General features: G+C 33.2%; 1 protein-coding gene across 18 annotated transcripts in view; it reads right to left on the bottom strand.

Annotated features, from left to right (window-relative positions):
* Sdccag8 (SHH signaling and ciliogenesis regulator SDCCAG8) overlaps nucleotides 1–27,894 on the bottom strand; it is a 245,983-nt gene that overhangs the window by 149,264 nt on the left and 68,825 nt on the right. For all 18 annotated transcript variants that reach the window (XM_058575172.1, XM_058575166.1, XM_058575165.1 and 15 more), the window contains 2 exons: nucleotides 20,096–20,230; nucleotides 17,033–17,149 (listed from right to left, as the gene is read on the bottom strand). In XM_058575172.1, coding sequence (XP_058431155.1) covers nucleotides 17,033–17,149; nucleotides 20,096–20,230 — 252 coding nt within the window. The remainder of the gene's footprint in view (nucleotides 1–17,032; nucleotides 17,150–20,095; nucleotides 20,231–27,894) is intronic.

Below are 27,894 nucleotides of genomic sequence, written 5' to 3'. Positions count from 1 at the left end.
ATTTAGGAATGCTTTCAAAATCAAAAAAATTTAAGTGCTGTTATAAAAGTACTGACAACTACAAAAATCACAATTTGTAAAGAAAGCTAAAAAAAAAAAAATCCGTCATTTCAATAGTAACCATAGTTTTCAGTTATGGTATCAGCTATTAAAAGTTATTAAAAAAATCAGCCAATTTACTCTTAACCAGAAAAACAGGCTTTTCTGGCAAAACTATATTATCTCCTAGATAATGCATAAATTTTTATAGCTTTTCTGTTACTACAGATTCAAACTCCTAAGAGTTTTATTCATCAGTAACCCAGTGTCACTTTTGTAGGAATTGTCTGAAATATAATTAAATAGTCTTATTCCTAAAGATAATATACTAGGAAACATCAAAACATTGGGGTTGTATTGTACCTAACTTACCTAACTTTCAAGACTTTTATATATATATTTAATATGACAAAATACCTCTTCCTGAAATATTGTGTGGTTATATTTTTTTATAAAGTGTGCTTCTACTAAAAAGGTTCTAAAACATTTGGGAATGAACTCCCCTATTTACATCAAGAGTTTGTTTGTTAAATAAAAATGCAGGCCTTTAGCAATAAACCGTACATTGCCTAGTATGCACATGGCCTTGAGTTTGATCCCTAACACCACTAAAAGAAAGAAAGGAAAAGGGAAGGAAGGGAAGGGAAAAGGTGAAAAAAAAAAAAAAAAAAGGAAAGGAATAAATCACACTTAGGGACAGATCACACTCAGTCATCTGCTTAATATATCCTCTTATTTACTGATGAGAACTCTGGGATTCAGGGAGATTAAACTACTTACTAAAGTCAAGTCCACTCAATTGAACTAAAACCCAAGCTCTAACTCTTTGTTCGTACTCATTTTTCTTCAGATGTGAATTAAAGTCATATCACAATGCTCAATTGCAAGCATAAACAAATTTCTATTGGCAATAATTAATTTTTAAATGCAATAAAGAAAACACATCATCTGTCTCTCTTTTGACAAGTGTTATTCAACAACAACTTTTTTCTTTTTGCTCTGTGTATTCTCTTGGATAAATTCTGTCAATCACTTCCAATCTGATTTAAGAGTCAAATTTAAGATTCAGCCTCCTTTTATTTTTTAAAAAAGTTTCATAAGGCACGTGATTTCTTAATCAAAATTTTTCTTGGGTTTTATTTTTATTAATATTACTGTTTGGTGCTAGTGCTGGGGCAAAATAAAATGTTTCTCTTCTCCCCAAACAAGAAACCTCCTTGACGATTTCTCAGTCTTTCACTGTAAACTGAATGATTTATTTTATAGAAAGCCACATTTTGATTTTTCACTAAATCAACTTCATACAGCTGAGTAATGGAAACCCCTTTTATGTACTGGGGTCACTTAACAGTACAGACAATGGAATGCAACACCTCCTCTTCCCTATACAGATATACTGGACCTGAGTTCACCTCCTTTTCCACCTACCAAGTTTCTGTTACTCCTTGGTGTACTTGATTATAGATAGCATCAATGTCAATGCTCTGGCTCTAAAAACTTAAAAAGAGTAGTAGAGGCAGAGTATTACTGAATGCATATCTAAAACGCTCAAATCCACAGGCTTTAACCTGAACGCTATTTCTTGGAAGCAGACTGTTCTGACCATCTAAACAGCATGTCTGTGTTCAACTTACCTTTTAGCTGTTGCTCTGCTTGCTGGTGACACAAATGAATCTTCTTCCACTGGAAAACTAGACAATTTAACCTTATTTTGTTAGAAGGTTTTCACCAAAATTAATGAGATGTTCTTATGTGAAGAGGCACTAGCAACTTTTAACAACAAAACTCGGTTTATTTATAGAGACATAACTGATTGAAAAAAAAAAATCCTTCTGTACTGAAACATGGTGTACGTGATCTCACCTTATGGGGAGTTTTTAGAAAATTCACTTTAGCTGTGGGTTATATAAATATTTCTGTAAAATTCTATTTGAGGAACTTAAGAATTTATTGTACTTGGTCTTAACTCAAAAATAACCTATATTTTCTAGCTAATTTTAGCAAGTGGCTCCCAAATGTGAAGTAGATGCTTTAGTTAATATTTTGAGCACAGTTCTTTTAAATTAATTGCCTCCATAAAGGAATAAATTCATTCATTCAATTTATTGACCACATATTCAACCATAATACCTAATTTATGTATTGTCTGCCATCAATGTAATTTGTCATGTGGCTCAATAGTACCTAAGCACACTAATTATACATACTAGGTTTAAAAAAAGTTTTTTGATTTGACTAATACTATTTTGAAGAAGGCAAAAAGCCTGGCTTTTAAACAGGAGAGCAAATATATTGGTTCTTAAATATCAGTTAAAACAAATCATATATAGGAGAGATTAGAACATATTAAGCTATATGACATCTTTAGCTATAGATCACAGGACTCTGCCCTGTTCTTCATGTTATATATTGTTTAAACTGCTTTAAACTTGTCCTGTCTAAACAGGACATCATGGATATGCTGAACAAATTTGCCTATGATATAAACCTGTGAGGAGTAATTTTACTATGGTGACATATCTAAAACAGGATCCAAAAGGGTTTGGTTAAGCTGATATAACAGACCTAACTAAAATGAGCAAGTTTTAGAGAGGTAAATACAAATGACTGTACTTACTACCCAATCATAGGGCACCAGATATGTGAATTAGGGGTTTTAACTGAATTTATGTACAGTAAAGTTCACAGTGAGAACTCTGATGTGTTAGCACATAACAATGATTATGTGTCTAATAAACATGAAATCCAGGCAATATCTGGCTCTGAAATGAGATTAATGTGAGCTTCACTGATAGCTGCACTTTCTTATACTGGTCAAGCCATACCCATAGTATCATATTTAGTTATCATTGTGATTTGAGAAAGGAACTAGATAAAATGAAACATAGCTAGAGAGATAAAGAAAGAGATTATGATTAAGAATCCTAACAACATTAGTAAAATGGCAATTCTTAATACTTGTTGAGCAATTATTATATACCATGCATAGTTCTATGAGGTTAACATATATTACTGTAAATTTTACAAAATCCTATAAATAGGAATTACATTTATCTTCATTTTATAGAGAAGAAAATAGACATATTAAGTAGCTTATACAAGCTCACCAGAGAGTAGGTAGTAAAATGAGAATTTTACTTTAGACAATCCACTTTGGGGTCGTGAACTCTTGGCCACTTACCACCTATCCATCCATTCAATTACTTTGACCCTAATTGCATGCTAGGCACTGAAGTAAGGAATATACAAGTGAATAATAAATAAGATTCATTGCCATCAATTTATATTCCAATAGAAGAGATGAGATTTTTTTTAGCAAACAAATAATTAAATAAAAATTAATAATGAGTTCAATAAAGGAAGGAAACAAAGTACTATGAGAGAATAACAGGTAAAATATGTATTGGTAGTACAGAAGTAGAGACTTTTAAATGGAACTCAAAGAGCAAGAGCTTGTTAGATAAAGGAAGAGTGGGAGAACATATAAAGTAGATGTTTGTCCAAAGGCTTTGGCAGGTCTAGAAGCTAAAGGAAAAAAACATTCAGGTGCCAGTGAATAGAGACAGAGGAAGATGGGTGAGACGCGGATAGAAAGACAGCAATGGTCAGATTATGTCTGACCTTATAAACTATGAAAAAAAGTTTGAATTTATGTTTCTAAATGCAAATGAGAAGCCACTGCAAGTTGTTTAGTGGACTAACAATATGATTAAATTCACATTTTGCTTTTATTAACATGTCAAGAATTGACTGAAGAGGAAAAACCTTCATGAAGCTAATATTGTGATGGGGTAAGACAGATGATTAGCCAAGTAAATGAGTTAGGGAGAAATATGAAACATGAAGAGGAGAGTACTAGGGAAGAGAGTACTAAGCTCATAGAAATTATGTTTGAGTCATTACTTGAAGGCACTAGTCTAATAATCCGTGAAGATTTCATGAGGTACAATATTGGCCTTCTGCATAAGATACAGACCCTGATTTTAAATACTTTACAGCCACTTCTGGCAAGTATTTTCAATTTTCTGGACCTCCATCTTTCCATATTCATCTGCTGTTACCTCCTTTTCCCCCCTCACTGTTGGAGAGACGACAGTGCCTTTTCCTAGTCACTCTTTTGCCCAAGTGGCCTTCCCTTCCCATCTTCTCTGCTTCTCCATACTAGGTTAATATGTGACTTTTATTATACAATATTTTTTCTAATGAAATTTTTTTTTTATAAAATAGCAGCCTTATTGATATAATTCAATACCATAGAATTTATACAACAAAAGTAGACAATTGAATGCATTTTTTTTATTCACAAAGTTGGGCAAACATTACAACAACCAATTCTGGAACATTTTATCACCCCAAAAGAAACACTGCACCATTAGCAGTCACTCTAATTTGACATTAATCCCCTCAGCTTTCATTTCTCTTGGGTATATACTTAGGAGTGGAATTACTGGGTCACAGGATTACTCTATGTTGAACATTTATTGCCAGACTGTTTTCCAAAGCACCTTCCCTACTTTACAATCCTACCAGCAGCACTTGAGAGTTCTGACTTCTCTACATCCTTTTCAACAATTATTAGTCTCTTTTGGATTACAGCTATCCTAGGAGGTATGAAGTGGCATCTCATTTTGGTTTTGGTATATATTTCTCTGATAGCTTATGATATTGAGCATGTTTTCATGTGTTTATTCACTATCTATATATCTTCTCTGAAGAAATGTTGATTATTTGCTTGTTTTAAAATTGGGTTGTCTTAAAAAATTTTTTTTTAGTTGCAGATGGACACCATGCCTTTATTTTATTTATTTATGTGGTGATGAGGATGAACCCAGTGCCTCACATAAACTAGGCAAGTGCTCTACCAGAGAGCCATAATCCCAGCCCTAAAATTGTGTTGTCTTTTATTACTAAATTGTTAATTTATTTTATATATCCTGATACAAGTTCCTTATCAGATACATGATTTACAAAAACTTTCTCCCATCCTGTGGATTGTCTTTTCATTGTCTTGATAGTGTCCTTTGAACCTTAGAAGTGTAGGGGTAATGATCAGTTTATTTTCTATTTTGGGTATTGGGCTTTCGATGTTATATATAAGAAACCATTGCTAACCCAAGGTGACAAAGAGTCATAGCTATGTATTTGCTATGAGTCTTTTAAGTTTAACACTTATACTTATCTTTCCATTAGTTTTGAATTAATTTTTATATATAAAATGAGGTGGGGAATCCAACTTCATTCTTTTTTTCTTTTGCTTTTTTTCTTTGGTGCTGACGATTGAATCAAGGGTTAAGCACATACTCTGTCATTGAGATATATCTGCAGCTCTCCTAACTTCATTTTTAGTGGGTATTCAGTTTTCCCAGTGCCATTTATTGAAAAGACTATACTTTCCTTATTGAGTTTTCTTATTATCCTTGTTGAAAAATCAATTGACTACAAATATGTAGAATCTTTTTGACCCCTCTCCTACTAGAGGAGGCCACCCTCTCCACTTAGCCATCATTGCATTTAACCTCCTCACCAGTTTATAAGAGTTGTGAGAAAAAAATAAATAAATAAACTTGGGGATGGGGAACCAGGGATTAAATTTAGGGGCACTCAACCACTAAGCCACATCCCCAGCCTTGTGTTGTAATCTATTTAGAGACAGGATCTCACCATGCTGTTGCTTTGAACTCACAATCCTCCTGCCTCAGCCTCCCGAGCTGCAAGGATTACAGGCGTGTGTCACTGCACCTGGCCAATAAGTGTATTTTATTTCTCATTGCAGTCCTTGTGCTTATTTATATGTGACATAAAATATTATCAATGTCTACTATTTAAATGGATGAATGCATAGAAATAAGATAATTATCCTCAGCTTACCCACAGTTGAATCATCTATAAAATGAGGAAGTGAACTAAGTGATTAGTCTTTTTGGCTCTTTTACATCAAGGCATCATTCTTTATTTTCTGACACTGTCTCTTCAATCCTTTACACATGGCCATCGAAATAGGAGAGACTAAAAATATAAGTTGCCTTTTTTAAAAAAAATTATTTTTGCAGTTCTGGGGATCAAACCTCAGGGCCTCTCACATTTTAGACAAATGGTCTGCCACTGAGATACATCTCCAACCAACCTCATAGATTTTATTGCTGTAGCTAAAATACATCTCCTAAAAAACTCCAAGCTACCAACAATAGTTGTAGGAGAGAAGGGGTTATATCAATCATATTTTTAAAAAGCCTATTGTTGGGCTGGGTTAGTAGCTCAGTGGTAGAGCACTTGCTTGCATGTATAAGGCACTGGTTTTGATCCTTAACACCATATAAAAAATTAAATAAAATAAAGGTATTGTATTCATCTACAACTAAAAAATAATAAAAATAAATTTTAAAAAAGAAGTCTATTGTTGAGTTACCCTTCTGAAAATACTGATGGATTATGCTGATGGATCCATGGTCATGGTTGCTTCTTCTGAGTTATAGTCGATTTTGAAGAAGCATATGTAGAAGCATAACTCCAATTCTTCTTAGTGTAAATATTTTTATAATGCCTTCTTCTAAAATCTTTCCCATTTTCTCCTCCCTACTATTTTCCTTTTCCTCTACTATTCTCTTCTTGATTTTATAGCTAGGCAATTATGGGTTCCTTCTTGCTCTTCTTAGCTGTTGAAGTAAGACTAAGGTATTTCAAACTCAGCATTTAAACACTTCAAACTTTAGTCTCTGCCCAAGAACAATCATACTTTTTGGTTATAGATTAGTAAGATATAAAAAGGTATGTATTCACATGTAGATTTTAAAGTATAGATTTAGATATTTTTATCTATCCATTAGTTTGTCTTAATGCTATAATTTGGATCTTAAGTATTCCCCCAAAGCCCATATGTTAAAGGCTTAGTCTCCAATGTGGTGTTATTGAGAGGTGGTGGAACTTTTAAGATGTAGGGCTTGGTGAGAGGTCTTCTGGTCACTAGGGGTGTGTCCTTGAAGGGGATATTGGGACCCTATTGTCTCCTTCTTTTTCTCTTCCTGACATGAGGTGTGTGATTTTTTTTTTCCTGCCATGTGCTTCCACCATGATGTGCTGCTTTGCTATAGGCCTAAACCAGTGGGAACAACCAATCATGGATGGAAGCCTCTAAAACTATTGAGTCACAATTAACCCTTTCTCTGTATAAGCTCATTATTTCAGGTACATACTATAGTAAAGGATAGCTGATGAAACACTTGACTCATTTTTTAGGCTAAAACATATCTGGTTCTTGTTATAAACACTTGTATGGCTTAAATCACTATACACATCTGACAGCTCTTATTCTATATAAATTTAGGTGGAAAGATAAGTTGAAAAAACACTCTAAAGTTTCTTCTAATACAAAGAAATGACAATTGCCTCTCGATTTGAGTAAATTCAAATTTCTATGCAGAAAAATCTGACAAGCTGAAGAAGAGTCTAACAGAAAAGACAGCATTTGCAATGAGGGGACAATCTTTTCAAGTGGAACAATTCTTTCTCCTCCATCTTCTTACAGTCTCCCTAAAAGTTTATTTTTACCTTCCTCTTCCCCTTGACTGCTATTCTCTTTAAAAAGATATGAGCATTCCCTGGTATGTTAACAGGAACTTCCAATCACAGCTTGACTTATGAAGATGGCTAATGCTACTACTTGCATGACTTATCATGGAGAGAGAAATGATAGAAATTCAGTTGTAAGTGGAGAGATACCACACAAAGAAGAGCTTTCCATTCTTCATAGGGAGCTCCAGAAATTCTCAGGGATGGAAGAAGGCAGGCCAGAAATAAAGACTTTGCAGCTTTCTTATCTTTTCCCTAAATACCTAACTTATCTAATTAAGTAGAGATGCTAATACCTAAAAGGATAACACAAAATTGACCATCTGTTAATAAGAGTACTATGAAAATCTAAACACATTGGAATTTATTAATAATCAAGGGCATCCTAGAGCTGCACCTGGAATCTCTGTCTATGGCAGTGTGTTTGAATTTCAGTGAGGGTCAGGGAAATGTGCTGAGATATGACAAATCTCTAAGGAAATTAAAATCTGCTTTTTTTCTTTTGATTATTAAAAAAATGTAATATGATTACATTCTGGTTCATTTGTGTCCAGAACTGTCACAGAATTTCATTCCATGGCTGTATTTATGAGAGTACAAATGAGAACAGAAAGTAAAAGCAATACCTATTAATGATGCATTTTAAAAATAAAAGTCCACTGATATATTCCCTATAACCATGAGTTCACACATATGAGAAACTCTGGCCAAGAATAATTAATTCCATAAGTTTTGCAAAAGCTGCCTACCCCCCAAATTCCATTGACAGTTTGCTGGTACTTATAATATTTCCAGTAGAATTGAATTCTTAATTTAGAATGAGGCTTCAATTCCTATTGAAAATTAAATGTTGTCTGTCCTGTAATTAAATTCAATTGTTTAAAAAGTTAGATATTTTATTGTTTCATTATTAACGATAATGAAAATACAATCTACAGTTGCTGACAACAGTAAAAATACATTCTTACAATCTTACAGAAGACTCATTTTTATAAAGTGAGAGCAAAGAACTGGAAAACATGAAATGACACTTGAGACTCCATGTAATTTTATTGATTTTATTAATACTTAATTCATAATTAAGAGGGGCTGAAAAATATTTCCTATTTCTAGAAATATAAGAATTCAGAACTAGAGAAAGCCTTAACCATCATTTGTCTAAGCTTCTCAGATCACTAGGAAAGAAACTGAGGCTCTGTGAATTATGCCTAGAAAGTTAGTTGTGAAGCCAAAGCAAGAAATCAAGTCTTTGGGTTGGGGTTGTAGCTCAGTGGTAGAATATATGTTCGACATGTGCTGGTCCTGCATTTGATGACCAGCACCCCCCACCTCTCTGAAAAAAAAAAAAAAAGAAAGAAAGAAAGAAAAGAAAAGTCAAGTCTTTGGACCCATGGTTCATAGGTAAAGAAGTATCTAGTATAATCTGTGTTTCATCTAATTGTCAATTCTGTATGTATAGGAAACTAATCCTACTTGACTCTAACAGTCATAATAAAATGATATTTTACTGAATGTTATCTGAAATTTGAAAATTTAAAAATTTTCCACCAGATGTGGTGGTGTGCACCTATAGTCCTAGCTATTTGGGAGGCTGAGGCAGGAAATCACTTGAGCCTAAGAGTTAGGGATTCGTTCAGGCAACACAGGTAAGACTCCTTCTCAAGAAAAGGGAAGGGGATCCTAGGTGTGTAGCTTAGTGGTACAGTGCTTGCTCAGCACCTAAGAGGCCTTGAGGAACAAAAAGAAACAAAGAACAAAAACAAAACAACCCTTTTCTCCATTACGCAGAGAATAATACAAAGGAAATGAAAAACAGATGCAAACATTCTCAAAATGTAATATGACTTTTGTGCCTGACTGTAGGCCTGGAGTATGTTATAAACAGGCAAATTATACTGAGATTCTGAGAATTGTAGAAACCCACTTTCTATAGGAAATAACAGAGATGTGACACTTGAGATATTGAAGTCAGTTATTAAAGAATGGAAAGATACAAATGTTCTTTGAAAGCATCCTCCTTCATCACTGTTCCCTATTTCTTTGCTTAAGCTCCCATGTTGGGCTTTCTAAACAAATGTCTTCCTCTCCCGGCTATGCTGGGCTATGTCATGACCTGGGCTACATCATAACCATCCCATAGGACATCATCTTTCCCTCTTCTAAATCTCCAGACCCTTTTGTATTTGCTGATAGCTACTATTTTCCCTTTTACATGTATTTAATTGCACATCTGTGTTGTGTACTCCCTTCTGACAGAAATGCATTATAAACCTCACAATGCACATAATATATTGTTGTTGAATTAAAGCAACAAGTGAAGTTTAGTGCAAAATTTATAATATTGTTTCAAAATTTATAATATTGTTTTCTTCAAAATTTCACCTATTATAACTTTCCTTTAAAAGTACACATAAATGACCATATTAAAATGATCACTATGAAGAGTAAGAAGCAACATAGAAAAATGCTTAAAATAATATTATAAGCTAAAAAAGGAAAAGCCAAAATTATACCTAGGCTGTATTTACTACTTGCAAATATTACATATGCATATGTACAAAAAGTGGAAGGTAAAAGAGAAAGATGAAAACAATTTGCTTTATTGCATGATAAAATTATTGCCTTCTGTAATGTGTTTATGTTTATACAATAAACATTGTTTTAAACTATGTACACATGTAATAATTAGAAATATTAACACTGGATATTGGTACTAATATTTCTGGGCTATACGAAAAGCAGATGTAGCTTTAGTGCCTCTTAGTTCTGAGCTGCATGGACACCTTCAAAGAACTTTTGCCACCTGATAGCTATCAGAATTGAAGAGTTGGTACCTATAAGATTGGAAGGATAGCCTGATAAGTCAAAATAAGCATGTGATTTTTTTTAAAAGACTGAAAAATTTATCATCCATTGAAATTGAAAGCACAGTAAAAATTACATTTATTTAGGAACAGCAATAGAACCTTATGTTCCTTAAAATACAAAAATATTCTGAGAGTTCACAGTTTTATATTCCTATACAAAGGCAAACATTTCCAAGTATTTATTCCATAAGCATATTATTTCTAAAAGGGTATATTTTGTTTCCTATTTGTGCCTGTATCCTCTAAATAGACATAAGTTGATATTTTAAGATATATTGTTTCTGCTTATCTATTCCATTTTTAAAAAATAAATTATTATGGGGAATAGAATTGTCATCTTTCCTAGAAAATCCAATTACAAGTAAAAATTAGCAGTCTCTTTTTTGAGCATATGAACTTATACATAATGTTTCTATGAATATATATGTATACTACCACCAAAAAAAACTGCTCAAATCATTAACAAGTATTAAATGCTAGATGCCCCAAGAATCTCCAATTTTGAATCATTCACTGGATTGATTTGGAACTATTCCCTTGCATTAAAAATAATATATCAAACTCACTTTTTTACTGTTAAATTTTGTGATTTTATCAACACAATGATGACTTAAAATGGAAGAAACTGACTTGGCATGATGTTTAAGAAAAATAACAAGTTCAATAATTTAAGACTTTTGTTAAGTAGAGTTATTTAAAACTATTTTCATAATCCAATAAATTCTGTTTTGTCACTCAAGTATTGCCCAGGACAGGAACAAAAGAAACTGACTTATTAGACATACACCAAGCTGAAGAAATTTCTTAGATTTCTTGGTTAGGCTGTGATAAGAACACAAATTTATATAAGTATGTTTAACAATGCTTCAGGGCATACTTAGAGAAAATGCTATAAAAAAAAAGAGCTTTATTGCATCACACATGGAACCAGATTCTCCCTATCATGGGCTGTATCCAGCATGAAGTTCACACTACATTAATTTGCACTTGTCGATATGCTGTTTTGCAAGTATTCTCAAGACATGTTCAAATGTGTATTCTGACTCCTCAACTAGAATATAAACTCCCTAAGGGCAGGACCTGGTCTTTTAGTTATTACTTTCCACCCTGTTCCAGTGTCTAGAATATTGGTCTGGGAAAGCCACGCCCTTGGGAACTGCTGTCATTTGAATGAAGATCAGGGACAGGAATGTGCTAAGCCTACAGCACTGAAAGAGGGTGTGAAGAACACTGGAGAGCATCTCTGTCATCACCAGGACCAAGTGATTACATGTGCCAAAGGCATGCCCAAGTGGCCCCCTCCCAGTCATTTTGTAGAGAGAGAAGTGAGACTGTAGGTGGTAGCTGATAAGTCTCTGAAGTCTAGCTCTTGAGAATCCATCCATTATCTCAGCCTTTTGAAGAGAGGATATAGCTTTACAGACACAAAGCAGAGAATGAAAACGAATAAGATTTTACTTTAATCTGTAGGTGCTAGTTACAAGTAGAAAAGACTAACACTGCTATTATTCATGTTTAAAGCTATATCATCAGTCTCATCTTTGAAAAATAAAGTTGATAACTTTAAAATGAAATTATAAGTTAAAAATAATAATGTACTTTATAACTTCTTCAAAACCATGTACACATTAAGCCATATCATAATAAGATAATGATATAACAGATAGTGATACATTGAGTTGGTAATGCCATTAGATGATTAAGAGACCAGGGATGTGGTACATTCATTGTACTATAAAACATTCTAAAACCATCAAGTTATAATTTAAGACTGATAGGTCTTCAAACACAAAGTTTGGCATTCCAGTAAGGCAAAGAAAACTTTAAAAATAGTTATATTTCCATACCCAGATAAAGGGTTAGCAAACTTTTTTTTTTTTTTTTTTTTGGGTAAAGGGTTAGATAATAAATGTTTCCAGCTTTGTGGGCTGTATGGTCTCTGCCACATCTCCTTAACTCTGCTGTTCTATCAGAAAAGCAGCAATAGGCACTATGTAAACAATGTAGCTGTTCTAATAAAACCCTGTTTGTAAAAAGAGTCAGCAAGCCAGACTTGGCCTGTTGGCTCTAGTTAACTCACACTCCTTTAAGTATGCATGGGCATGTTAAATAGATATAGATGTCTGAATAATGGGAGTATATCTAAGTGCATTACTTTACCAAATCTGCCTCTCCCTGTAGTCATGACAGCTTCCTGGGTACATGATCAATGCCATCACACTGGTACTATTTAGAACAGTTCTACAATTGCAGCTTAGATCTCTGTGGTCAATGTCTTGAAATTCTTGTGATTTTATCTTGGATGTGTTTTGTCAGCAAAGTCTGATGGGACAATGGAATCTCAGCTCATATGTGTGGTCTCTTTCCCCTGTCTCACTTCAACCCTAGGGCAGACCTAGGTTTTTTCTTTCTTTCCTGCCTTTCCCTTGCTACTGATGCTGCCCTCCATCCAGGGTGGGACCAGGTGATGTCAGTGGATGAGGCATATGTTCTGTTATTGCCCCTCACAGCAGTCTGGATTTGAGCCTCCCCTTGGGGCAGGGTGATGGCTTGAGTGTGTACACACTGGCACACTATTCCTGTCCCAGCCTGGCAGCACCACACACAATTAGTGGACTCAGTGCAGAACCTCTTGCCTATCCCTGATCCAGGAACTACATGTGTTGCAATGTAGAGGTTGTAATCTGTGGGGGGTCACCTGTCTGACCTCCCTGTAATAGGGAGACTGACTTCCCCTATGATGAGTATGATGTTTAGGTCCTGTGGCTGGAGGAAACCAGAACCCAGAAATGTATTGGCCGCATATGTGCCTCCTAGTCACAGGGTACCTGCAAGAAGTCTACACTCCTCTACGTGTATCCCTGTACTGGAGAAAACTTGAAATTAAATAGCACATAAAAAACCAAAGGGTTGGCAAAGCTAAGAAGAAAGAAAAGACGTTTTATATTTTAGTCACTTTAACATCAGTTTTTCCTGCTTTCTAAACAAAGAGCTTTGTATTTTCACTGTGCATCAGGCCCTGATGAAAGATTTGCAGCTATAAAAGATTAGCTTTGAAATTCATTTACCGAAATGGAAACAGACACAGAAAATTCCACATCCACATTTCTCATTTCAGATCAGTCAACCCCTACAATGCCATGGCTTTCTGCAATACTTCTAAATATTAACTATTAAGGCTTTGAAATTATGTATTTTGGGTTTTAGACTCTAAGGAGCTCCTTTTGGGACATGATCATGAATTCTGCATGGTAGCCATTTCCTCAAATAGTTTGCGAGTAGATTAATTCATATTCCTTAAGAATAATAAGTAATTTTATAAATATAAAGCAAAGTCAAATGTTATATATGAAATATAATAAACAACTAGGAAAGTTAAAATTTTACTCACAGCTGCCTTTAAATCCCTTTAAAGAAGACAGTACTGTAGTATTTACATATACAAAAACATGCCTATTTTCCTGATTTGAAAAAAACCTTTTTGAGGCAAATAATTTTAAACATTAACTGGACATTATTTGATATTAAGGGATCTTCTTTTTTAAAATAACTTAACCTTTATTTTATTATTTATTTATTTTTATGTGGTGCTGAGGATTGAACCCAGGACCTCACCTATGCTAGGCAAGGGCTCTACCACTGAGCCACAACCCCAGCTCAACATATTAAAGCATTTGGTTTATTTGCTGAAATAATGCCAGAATGATTATATTAAAAAACATCATTAATTAATGAACACTAAAGTATTTGTGGGCAAAATAACAAATACAGTGTCTGAGATTAAATTTAAATATTTCTGCAAAAAGAACAGGTGGAGAAAGAAGACAGGGAAAGAGGAAGTTGGAAAAGAAAATGATGGTGACAAAAGTTGAAGGTGGCAACTATAAACACAAAGGAATTGAGAGAAAAAAAATCTGAAATAGATGGAATGGGGTTGGTAAATGATAAACACAGGTGATGAAAATGCAGGGATTCATTCTAATATTCCTTTTTCCCTCATTTGTTTTAAAATTCCCATGAAAGTGTGTGTATGTATACCTGTTGCCTACGAAAAGTTCTGATAAAAATCTAAAAACCAAGTCACAGATTTTTCATTTTCCTCTATACCAAAGGTTTTATTGTTATTGTTGTTGTTGGTGGTGGTGTGTGTGTGTGTGTGTGTGCGCGCTTGCTTTTTTGGTGTAAGAAACATCTTTTGAGTCTGACCATTCTCTAAGCTCAAAAATACAAAGGAGATAAGAAGGATAATCTGCCCATGGGTTGTGACACAATATAAAAACAGAAAAGAAGAAAGCGGGTGGAAGAAACTGTCATTGTTACTCTCCTAACCTTTCCTTCTAATTATGCCAGAGTCAAGACTCAGGTCACAAGGAAAATTATTTTGGTGGTCAACCATTTGTCCTATTTTGTAGACATTAAAAAAGCTCTTGTTCTTACTACATTCCAATCTCACAGTTTTCTACCTACTTTAAAAACCTATCAAGTGGTCACATTAACTATATGAATAAAATGACTAAATTATAAAGACACCTGTTTGCAAGTTAAGAGATGGTCTTCTTGTTATGCTGAATTATATGATATATAATACTTTAAAATTAAATATACTTTATATTATTCTAGGTATTTCAGATAAATGCTCAACATGTCCAGCTTTTAAAAGTTTAATGTAAATTTCTCTCTTGAGTGCAGATGGTGGCCAAGCAAAATAGCTCTTTGGTCTTACAGACAGAAGGTCAGGTCATGGCTGAAAGACCAAAGAACAATTGCTGCTTTGCTACTCCAAATCATCCAGGGAATGAGACACCACTACTCTCTTTTCTAAAACTGTCTATTCAATACAAAATAGTTACAAAGAGTACCTATAAGATTTCCTCACATTCTGTCCCAGAAAAAATGGTAACAAGTACATCACATCACAAATATCTTACAACTGTTCACAGATTTTATTCCTAGCTAGTGACCTTAGGCATATCTCCATCTAAAAATGTATCACTAAAAATAATTATGAAAATTGTTAATAGTTCACTATTATCAGAAAATGTTTGCAAATGAAAACATCTATGAAATCCTGCAACTTCAGCCTTTATATTATTACTGGTTAATTAGAATGAAATGTAGTGCTAAAGACAAATATTACAAATACTTTTAAACTAATTATTCATGTATAAGTAATATTTTGCTTGTGTTACTCCTTTTTTGTCCCTCTAAAACATTATACTGCAATTTAAAATAGCTCAGAGGCTCTTTGCTTCTGTATTTTCCCAGTTAGTCCAAAATATTATGCTGGCAGAATGCCCTATAATATAAAAGGTATTTCATAATGCTAGTAAGTATGTTAATATAACTTGAAAATTATAATACATTAGGAAAGAAAGTTCTCTCTTTCTGACCCAGTAATCCAAGGCCTTCAGTCCCTAATAGAAAGCATTTTCCATTCCACTATCAGGCACGCCCTCAACTGGATGAAATGAAACAGTTGCTTTATTTGTATATGTTAACAATAAAAAATCCTCTAGACATATAAAACTTGTTCTAACACTTTGATTATAGTGGTAAAAAAAAGAAGAATTTTATTTTGGTCGTCTACATTTTAATATATTAATAAGAATTTCAGTCACAACTTGAACAATTTTTGTATTATCACTTCCATTTTTAATATTCAACGGTCTTTAAGTCATCTGTAATAAATAGTTAATTGGGCTGAAAGGGAAAATATGATAAAAGCCTTGAGTTAGAAATGTATTTGAAAAAAACTTACTTGGAGCTATATACTTCTGATTTATAGTGATTCCTTTAAGATACTGACAGTAAGAACTCAAACTTATTTTTTAATAGAATAAATAAAGCCTGATTTCATTGGATATGAAGAATACAAGTCTTCAATGTCCTTTACTATAACATAAAAATAGAAAATCAAAAGCCAGCTTATTAGAACTGCCTCTCTAAAAACTTTATCCACATGGTCAATTAAAATTGGAGTCTCTGTATGATCTCAACAAAGTTACAACATAAAACATCTGTTCAACTGAAATCGAAGTAAGTGGCACTCCTGCCCAACATTTCTAATTTCACAGTATTTAGGCTTCCTGAGCAAACGTATTCATGGTTATCTTAGTTAAAACTGGATTTTCTCTGCCAACAATCAATTTGATTGACATATTTACATATCAACTCATCTCATCTTACAAATTTTAAACTTTTTCATTTAAAATTGGATGCAAGTTGGCATCTTTCAAGAACTTTACGTATATTTTAGGTTCAAACTCTGCATTAGAACATTTCTTAAACTTTTGTAAGTAATAGATACACATATCCAAATGTATATTTATGACCTGTCAAAATGGAATTTTATATGCATGCAGTTGTATTCTCACCATTTCATGTGAAAGGTGATAATTTTAGCCAACTATAAATGAACTTCTTTTAATAGTATAAACTGGATCATTGCATTAGTTAGAAACAATGTAACAGAAATAAATAATTTAGGGATAACACCATCAACTTCAGAAAGAATGTTAGTTATAACTTTAATTGCTGCTTATTCTTGTGTCATCTCTTACCTGAACTTTAATTTCAAGATCCCTTTTAGTTTTTGCTCTGTACTCTCTGTGCTCCTTTTCTGCCTCATCTTTCTCCATTTTGGTTTTATTCAACTGAAAACGCATTTCTCCACACACCTGTTAGATTATAAAACCTAAATCAATAGCTGTTGGAATTTTCCAGGCAATGCTTGCAATTAGATCTTTTGGTGCCCCCTAGAGGGCATATAGATAAAATGTAATAGGACTTTTCTAAAACTGACATTTTTATTAGACTATTCAGTATAGCCTGCTAAGTTTCATATAATTCAGCATAACAAAAAGACCATCTCTTAACTTTATAATATTTCTTATTAGAATATTCATTATTGTCTGCTATTATTTATAGACAATTCAGGTATATTCAGTTTAATAGTTTAAAATTAAAGAAATAGAAGTGCATAAATAATAAATTTAAATAATGTGCTCAAGATTATTTTAGGTAAAATAGCAGTTTTAATAGAATATTATAAATTCAAATGCACAATCATATAACTTTTAGTTAGGTAAAATAAGTAATTAAAACATTGAGCTATATTGTTTACTGAAAAATTTCTGGTTAAATATTCCTTTATATTATAAACATTTTGTCAAGCTTTTATTTAAGGAAACTTATAAAGGTTTTTTTTTCTCTCTGCTGATAGACTATAGTCTATTATTGATATTTAGGTGTAAAATACTCAGTATTTAACTTTTTAGATAATATCAATCTTACTATAGTAATTGCACAATACTACTCAAGAAATATTTTCTGTCAAAACATACATAAAAGAAAAAATGTACATTTAAATGCAATAACTTTAATACATGGATAAACAATAAGCATACACAGTATCTTAAAAGTGTTGTATATCATTCTTTATAAAATTGTTATTTTTTTCCCCCAATTCAGGGGCTCTACAGACATAGAAAGATAGAAAATGAAGCTAGTAGATAAATATAAATAAATTATAGGCGTTTTGAGATAATTGAGAATCTGTAGAGAAAGTGATTAAATCACAAGTCTGTCTAATATATAGAGGTTTTTATATATTATAACATATATATAATTATATATGAATACATATATGTGTGTATATGCGTGTGTGTATGTGTGTATGTATATATATATATATACACACACATATATATGTGTGTGTGTGTGTGTGTGTGTGTGTATATATATAAAATGGTAATACTTGCCTGAAACTTCCATTTGGTATTTCTCCAAAAATGATTTTGAAAACTTTAGAAATTAGTTTCATCATTATTGAGTTATTAGAATATACTAAAATATAAAATATGAGTATCCTATATTCAAATTTAAACTAATATAAGTTCAAATTTATACAGATAAGACAAAAAAAAGTCAATAAGCTTTTCCTCAGTGGCACTCAGAAAGATAAAATAGAAAGGAAATTACAAATAAAAAATTTTACTAGAGATTCAGTTGCCATCAATATGTGAGAGCTGCTTCTTCAAAAAATTATAAATTTATAAAAAGCTTTTAATTATAAAACTAAATAAAATTAAAAATTAAGAATGAATGACAAAAAAATACAGGGTGCTAATTTATTTTCTATTTCAATTCTTTACTATTGTAATCTATTTGGTTTATGTCTATGAATGAAGTGGGAAAAATCTTAAACTGATAATATAAAAAAATAATAATTATACAACCATGATGTTTAAAATCCACCCCTGGCATTAGCTTAATATACAATAAATGTTTAAGCATAAAGTCCCATTATTTTATTCCTTAATGTTTCTTTTAAAGTTTCCTTAATACTTCCAGATTAGCATTTGCTATGTTTATCCATAACACTTAAATTTCATCTAAAATAAGTCAACAAATTAATCTCAGGGTTGAAAGCAATCTCAAGCCTATTTATTCTAATCACTTCTTAGGTTTATGTTCTTTTGGATAGCTCTAGAGCCCAAAACTCATTCTTTACATTACCATTTTCAACAGAAAGTTCTTTCCCTATAAGGAACTGAAAATAATCACCATAGATTTCACCCATAAATCTAATTTACAAATTAAATGTTTTCATTATTTTTACAACTAAGGATTTTAATTATTTCTATGCCTTTCATCAATTGCTTTACCTCCACTCCTATCTCCATATAAACACATGGAGGTATACTGGCAAATATAAGCTCCTTAAATTTCTACATAAGCTAGAATTCTAGAAAGCAAATGGAGAATTACAGAAATTAAAGAAAAAAGGGGAAATGGCTCTTTTTAAATATATAAATTAAAATAAATTCTAAATACTGAATTATAAAGCAACAATGGCATAACAGTGTGTTAACAATTAAGGAAAATATAGAAAGGTTATGCATTTTAAACAAGTTATCTGTGTATTTTGTGGTGAAAAATAAGTTGATTTATTATATTATGCATGCCCATATTTAGTTTCTTAGTTTGAAAGAAACTGACTTGAAATTTTGATGAACTTCTATCAGTTCTTAAAATAGGGATCTTGCTAACCTTATCCAGTTAAGACCCCAAAGAAACTTAATTCTGGGTTCAGAAGTTAATGATGCCCATAACAGAGATGCTGTGAAATCTGAATGTATGAACTTAAACATCAATAAATAAGAACTTGTGATTCAGAATCTTCATTTTGGAAGCCAGAGAATAGGAGAAATTTTTATGTTAAGTATACTTTTCAAGTTGTAAATGGATATCTTTGAAAATTATTGTGAAACAAAACAAACCTTATGCTCTCTAGACAAAAAACAAACAAAAACATTAATTAATACAAGTTTTATCAAATATTTAATAATTAAAGTAATATAACTCTTATTTATAAGTCTTAACTCTTAAGATTTTTGAGGACATTAGTTATATCTAATTCATCTTGGAATTTGCAGTACCAGAAAAAGGGCTGAATATAGTAAATAAATGTTTGCCAAATGACCATTAAGCAGACTTTTAATATTCTCGAAATAAAAAAATTTCAAGACTTCTTTCTAATAACAAAAAGAGATTTGCACATTAATAAAAAATATTTCAAAGAAAGTATTTACTTCTGTAAAAACTAAAATATCTTTTTGTACCTTGGTGGCATCCATTTCCTGAGAAGCAAACTGGGTTTGAATTTCTTCTAGTTGATTAATAGCTGAAATCTTCTCTCTTGTAATTTTTTCCACCTGGGCCTCAAGTTGGGCAATATTCTGAGACAGGATCAACATCTAGAAGAAGAAACAAAAATTCTTTTTTTTTTTTTTTAAAGAGAGAGGAGAGAGAGAGAGAGAATTTTAATATTTATTTTTTAGTTTTCGGGGGACACAACATCTTTCTATGTGGTGCTGAGGATGGAACCCGGGCCGTACACATGCCACGCGAGCGGGCTACCGCTTGAGCCACATCCCCAGCCTAGAAACAAAAATTCTAATAATAAAATAATTTGATAAATAATATTTTATTAATAGAGTCTTGGCATAGCCTCAGAGCTCTGTTTAAGTTATTTCTCTGTAGATTGGGTACATCCACTTCTCTACCTCTTCAATGTATCCTAGAGTTTAAATATGCATTTTCTTTTTATTCATTTCCCCTTACCTCTTATTTTGTAAGATGTGAAAGATGATAAAAAATTTTTTTGGTTAAAATCCCAAGATGACAGATATCAGACACACCAGTAAGTTATGGAACAGATTTCCATAAACTGATTCAGAGGTGGTATGGTGGAATCAAGCAATTCTTAGGTCCTTCTCCCACATGGAGGGCATAAAAGGAGAGTTAAAGAGGAATATAACTTTAGAGAGAACTATGACTTCTACTTTCCTCTCCCAAAACCAACAAAGAGGAGGCTTTTTGCAGTTTCTTTTGTTGGTAAAACTCCACCTCCCATTTTCTAGCACTCCCCTAACCTTCCCAAAGGATTCAGTTCATCCATTATCTCCTTGACTTCCGGAAGCCTTCCTTGACCTCCAGTTCTCAGCACAAAATAGGCAATCCTACACAAGCTTAGGGTTGCTGTCCAGTCAATGTGCACTGAGATGCTCATGCCTTTTGTTTTTGACTTGCATCCATTCGCAGACTACTTCCCTTGCTACACTTGTTGTGTAATATTTTGAATGTCACTCTGGGTACTCCTACAACAACCTTAGTATATGCACCTTCATCACAGTATTTACTATACTGTTTTAAGTTGACTCCTTGTTTCCTCATTAGACTAGAAGTTCCTCAAGGGCACATTCATTAAAAGGGACCATATTTGATGAATGGATAAGAAATTAATGAGAATAAATATCTTTTCCAAGGGGCTATCTGAATATTGGTCTTAGATTTTATTCTCAGGATTAAAAATGCTTTCTAGATTTTAGACTTAATTATAGATTTTTGTATATAATTATGTTTTGTTCTGCTCCAGTGAGTCAAATTTCTCTAGTTCTTTAATGAATTACCAGTTTTAAAATGAAGAAATGCTACCCTAACTCCAGCAAAATAGATGGGGTACCTATGAGTTTTTATATGTTAAAACAAAAACTGGTAATGAGTTGGAAATAATGATACTTGAAACTTAACATTGTACCCTGACATATGTGTGAATTCAGTTCTATAAATGAAATCAATAAGCAAAATTTTATGATTAAAATTCAACATTGAGGGGCTAGAGTTGTAGCTCAGTGGTAGAGTGCTTGCCTAGCATGCGTAAGGCACTGGGTTATATCCTTAATAGCACATAAAAATAAATAAATAAAATAAAGGTATTGTGTCCATCTACAACTAAAAAAATATTTTTAAGAAAATCAACACTGAACCAGAGCTTTGATAAAGAGCATTACTGCAATAAAACTAAGATAGGTGTCTGCCTTTGCATTATTTAAATAGCTAAAGTTGACCTTTAGGAAAATAATGAACCCTGGTAGTTATTTTCCAATTTATGTAGATGAATTAATTAACTTTTCTGAAGATTGTAAAGCATTATATATTTGACTTCTAGTTGTTTACATGTCCTTATCAAAAGATAGTCTACAAATCAAATTTACACATAAAATTGGCTTCACTAATAACAATCTATGAAGTATCCTTGAGCATGTTACAATCTGAACCTAAAATTAAAAGTCAAAAGCAGATAAACAGAACAAATGTATCGATTTAATTTCCTTAATTTAAGAATTCAAGTTCATGACTATTTATATCATGAAATGTGTAATGACATGTTTTTTGGAATCATGTAATAGCAACAAATTTCAATGACCCACTATTTAAAACCACATATTATATATTTATGTGGAGATAAATCTGATGGTAAACATTAACATTGTACAGTTTTGAAGCAAATATGTAGACATTTATTTTTTGCCAACTGTAAATTCTGAATCAGTTTCTATTACAAAGCATGTTAACAAATCTCCCCTTCCTTAGGACTTATCTCTCTCTGCCACCCATCACTTCTTTCTTCTGCTCACTGTCTTCTGCCTCCTGTCACCCACTTCCTGAGGTTTCCCCTCCTGTTGTCACACCTTCTTTTTCCCCATGCCCACCATCTGGAAGTCAGCATTACACTGCAGGAGCTTCTCCACCCACATCTGTTGCAGAGCCAGAAGTAACACAGACACAGCTGCAACACTGCTGGATGTCCAAGGCATTGACATCAAGTAAGTCCTTTAAACTTTGACAGGGGCAAGGAAGAGACAAGGACACCCCAATTTGGGAGGGCTTAACAAAAAATTTTTGCAAAGCAGTCCCTCGTGTATTGAATAAGTTACAAAACAGAAATTCCCATACCTGAGATACAAGAATTAAAGATTCTAGCAATGGAATATTATCAAGGGAAGCAACTGAGAAACTGTGTGGACCATGGGGTTTGCTCAAGTAAATACATGATGAATGACTGAATGAACAAACAAATCTGAGAGTCAGTCCAACCAAGGACACTCACAGAAAGCAATGTTCATGGGAGAATGATTTAAACCTGTCTATATAGAAGGCACCTGTCCTGTTAGAGCTTCCAACACAATGGAATTTTAAAAGAGAGTGAAAAGAAAAAAAAAAAAAAAAAGAAAGAAAGAAAGCCTCTACAAGTCCTTGTAGATCTCAAGTATTTGTACTTTTAGGAAAGCAGGGAGGGCTGCTATGGCAATAACTTTAATTACTCAGCACTTACAATGTTATGTTTAGTTGTCCTACTATATTATGTTCCTCTGCTAAGCACTGTCATACATATTCTCTTTCCTTTACATTCCTTTAGAGAAGAAATCATTATTTTCTTACTTTTTTATTTTTGGAGAAGAAATTTTATTGGATTTTCAGTTTAGCTGAAATGAGATTTAAAACAAAACAAAAAAACTAAGTAACTTACCAAAGCTCATTCAAGAAAAAAACAAAAACCTGGACTTCATTTGTTTTTTAATTAAAATTTTTCTTTTTCTTTTTTTGTACTGGAGATTGAACCCAAGAGTGCTTTACTCGATCTATATCCCAGCCCTTTTTATTTTTTATTTTGGGACAGGGTATTGCTAAGTTGCCTCACTAAATTGCTAATGCTCACCCTGAACCTGGGATTCTCCTATCTCAGCCTCCTGAGTCACTGGGATTACCAGTATGCACCTCCATGCCTGGCTGGTAAAGATAGGCCTTAAATTCAAGTCTATCTACTTTTACTAACATGAAGGTCCAAGAAAGAAGAAAAACATTCAATAAATCTACTTCTTTCTCTAAATTAAGTATAATAGCTACAAACTAAACTTTATTCAATTCCTACCATAAAACAGCATTATATTTTCAAAATCTCATCTCATTTAATTCCATCAAGCCTTGAGATAAGCATTATCAACCTTTTTCTTTTTTATATTTATTTTTTAGTTGTAGTTAAATACAATACCTTTATTTCACTTATTTATTATTATGTGGTGCTGAGGATCAAACCCAGTGCCTCACGCATGCCAGGAAGCACGCTACCACTTGAGCCACATCCTCAGCCCATCAACCTTTTTCTTTATTCCTGAAATGTAGAGAGATTTAAAAATTGCCAAGATCAGAGAAAGCTCAAATTAGGGTTGACTAAATCCTTTTTTTCTCCAAAGCTACTTTCCCTGCTGAAAGCATTTAACCTCAGTGCTAGGATCAATGTTGGCTCTTTAGTCATACAACCTTATTTAGGATAGAATCTTGATATCAAATGCTGGCCAAAGTTTTCTTGGGGAAAATAAACTTAAATGGCTCAGGTTCCAAAATACACTGTATTTCTGTTACCATTTTTATTCATGAAATAATTGTTAGTCTTAGTATAAAGTTATCTTACATATGAACACACCTGGCATATTGCCAGACCCATTTCAGCCTTCCTTCTTCCTTTCTTATCAGGAATTATTATCAAATCAACATACTTTTTGTATAGTAGAAGTACCTAGGAAGGCAAATGGTTTCCACTAAATAATCCTCCAAAAAAATTGCGTAGGTATGAACAATAGCTGATCTTTGCTATTGATACCATTCTCACTCATACACAACAGTCCATTCATAACTTAACCTCCCTCCATGCCTTGTGATGACTCTAGCATTTTAGCTCTGTCTTTCCAATTGCATGGGAATCCCCACCCTTACATGACATTCATTTATTTATTCATTCAATAAATATATATATTTTAAGCACATTTTAATGTGAAAAGAATAAATCAAACAATGAGTATCATACATGAAAGGGGCTCAATAAATTAGGGAAGGCAAAAAATTCAAGAAGAATTTGCAATAAACTGAGTTATGGGAACCCATGCAGAAGATGGCAATAAAGCTTTGGGTGGCCCTGAAAGTAGGTAGTATCAAGAACTCTGAAGGATCAAAGAAGGTAAAGGAAGATTCCTGAAGGCAAGGGACAAAAATACATGCAAAATCCTGAAATGAATAAACAAACATTATGACTGCTTGTTTTCTCATTGGGGAAGTGCAAGGAGGTCAGGATGGTGGGGATGCAAGGAAGAAAAATGAAGGGAGATGAGACTGGAGAGAAAGAATTGAAGTTTTTATGTTATGCTAAGGGAGCCTAAATTTTATCCAGGGTTGTAGGGAGACATAAAGAATTTTAAAGCAAAAGACTGGCACATTGAGAAATTCATTTTAGAAAGATCATTCTAGCTATGATAAAGAGAACAGATGGGAAGGAGGTGACACTGAAGGCACAGATACAAGAGACTGGAGGAACAATCCAAGGGTGACATGGCAATTTAAAATACTTAGGGACCTGAATCTCTAGAACTTGGTGATGAGGTGTAAAGGTTGAGGTAGAAAGCAGAGACAAGGATGAAAACAAGATTTCTGTTGTGCACAACTATAGGAATAGCAGTTCCACTGGGGCAAGGAAGATGGAAAGTAAGCCTGATTTGGGAGCTCGGTAGAAAATGAAAGATTTAGAAATGTATACTATACATGGAATTAAAGCTACAGTAGTGATGAAGACAACTCAATTGATAACTCTCTACTAAACTCTAGAACTTTCTATTAAGCAGCTTTCTGAATGTGTCTCCTTCACTATCTCAAAATGAAGATAATCATTCTCCGAAATAAAACATGAGTTCAAAGAAATCCAGGAATATGTATCTTTTAATATGAACTAAAAATTCAGTAAATATAGTACAGGGAGGCAGGTGGTCAATAAGCTTAGCAACAGTATTCTCAAGGACTATGGGTACAAAAGCTGATTTGGAGTGCACTGAAGAGTAAATGGAAAGTAAGAAAATAAAGATGTGTTTGGATAATCTTTCAAGGAACTTAACAATTAAGGGAATGAGTGAGGAGAGATATAGAATTACTAAGGTAGCTTTCACTCTTGGCTGCATATTGGAATAAACTAGGCAACTTAAAAAAAATTACTGACCCTGGCAGGTGGTGGTGCACACCTATAATCCCAGCAACTCAGGAGACTGAGGCATGAGGATTGCAAGTTTGAGGCCAGCATCAGTAATTTAGTGAGGCCCTATGAACTTAGCAATACCCTTTCTCAAAAAATATAAAGGGATAGGGATGTAGCTAAATGAGAAGCACTCCTGGGTTTAATTCCCAGTACCCAAACCAACCAACCAACCAACCACCCTTTCTCTGCACCCCCCCCCCAAAAAAAAATTAACTGGTTTGGTATATTTTGGGCAATGAGATTTTTAGATCTTTTAGAGTAGTAAAGATCGATTAGAATAAAGATTTTTTTCAACAGGTGAGAGAATTTGAGAGTATTTTCCTAATGTTAAGAAAGAAAGAAAAGTTTTAAGACTCAGAAGATAGGGGATAACAAATGGAATAAACTCTTTGAGGTGGGAAAGGGGCTGTGATCTAGGTTAATGGATGATGATAGGATTAAGCCTTGTCCATCCTGACATGTTTGGGCTATAGGTGAAAATTTGTTTAATGGTAGAGGTGAGGAAATAAATACCTGGGATGGATATTATCTGATGGTTTCAATTTTATTTATTATTTCCTTTATTATTCTTTATTAAAGCTCTCTGCTGAGAATGAAGGAGAAAGTCATATGGCAGAGAATTTGAGGATAACAAAAGTGATATAGAATGATCATGGAAAAATGAGTACAAGTTATCATTTTCCACTTGGACTACTATAACCTGATCTTTACATCGATTCTGGTTCTCTTTCTAATCTACTGATAAAATGATTTTTTTCAAATATAAATGACATCAGAACACTTTCCAATTTAAAGCTATTAAATGGTTTTTCATTACTTGTTGGATAAAATTTAAAATTTCTCACAAGGAATTTAAGGTCATTCAGGATTTGGCCTCTGAACACTTCTCCAAACTCCATGATTCTGACCCTCATTCCTTATGTTCCTGTCATCTGGGCATTTCTTAAATTCCTAGAAAGTCCAGTGTTTTTTTTTAGCTTCAGAGTCTTTGGTTTATTATTTTCCTGGACCTGAAACTCTTCCCATCAACTCTTCAATTGTTCCTGACAATTCCTTCTTAACCTTTCCAGTATCATTTAAAAATCTTTTCCTTATGAAAATTCTCATGACTGCCCTAGACTAGGTCAGATTCTCCTGCTGCACATTCCCACAGTATTCTATATTGAGCCATTAATGCTTTATAAGAATCATAATTAGAAAGTAATTTATGAAAATATTTGTTTAATGTTAAAAAAATGTCTAACATCTTCATGAGGCAATTTCATTGGTCCTGAAACTACCACATCCCCAGGCTTTCTAAAATTAATATCTGTTGATTGCTGAAAGAATGGGAAAGAAAGGAATGCATAGGAGGACTAATAGACCCCCAAGTGTGCAAAGTTTCCATCTATTGTAGGATTTTCATCAGCTGAGATGACCAATCCAAGGCAGAGAGGTAGTCAGTCAGACTGACCTACAGTAAGGGTTTTCTTTTTCTTTTTTTTTTAATACATTTTTTAGTTGCTGATGGACCTTTACTTTATTTATTTATTTAATTATGGTGCTGAGAATCAAACTTAGTGGTTCACACATGCTAGGCAAGTGCTCTACTACTGAGCCATAACCCCAGCTCTACAGTAAGGTTTTAACAGACACATTTTTGTTTTCTTTCAAAAAGGGTAAGAAGAGAATGGAGTTATAGTAAATGCTTCAATTTATCCAGAAGACTTAAAACTGGTTGGGCAGAAGTTGTGACTTTTCTCTTTTTTTACATAGGACTGTACATTGCCTTGTACACAGCAGATACATAGTACGTATTTGCTATATGAGTTAATTATTACACACTGGAGTATTACAGTATTTAGGGCACAAGCTTTGAGTCTACTTAAAAAAATGTAACACAGTTGTTTTGGTTACTTCTTGCCCAATTTTATTACTATAGCAACTTTAAAATTAGGTTCCACTCAACTCTGCATTCCAATTTGTTACTGTTTTTCCAATACTGCACATTTCATGTTATTT

The sequence above is a fragment of the Marmota monax genome, unplaced genomic scaffold (assembly GCF_021218885.2).
Source record: "Marmota monax isolate L192 unplaced genomic scaffold, Marmota_monax_Labrador192_F-V1.1 WCK01_AAM20220418_F8-fsc00090, whole genome shotgun sequence".
Lineage (NCBI taxonomy): Eukaryota > Metazoa > Chordata > Mammalia > Rodentia > Sciuridae > Marmota > Marmota monax.
Note: the sequence above shows the minus strand (reverse complement) of the source record. Positions and strands in the feature narration are given on the sequence as shown.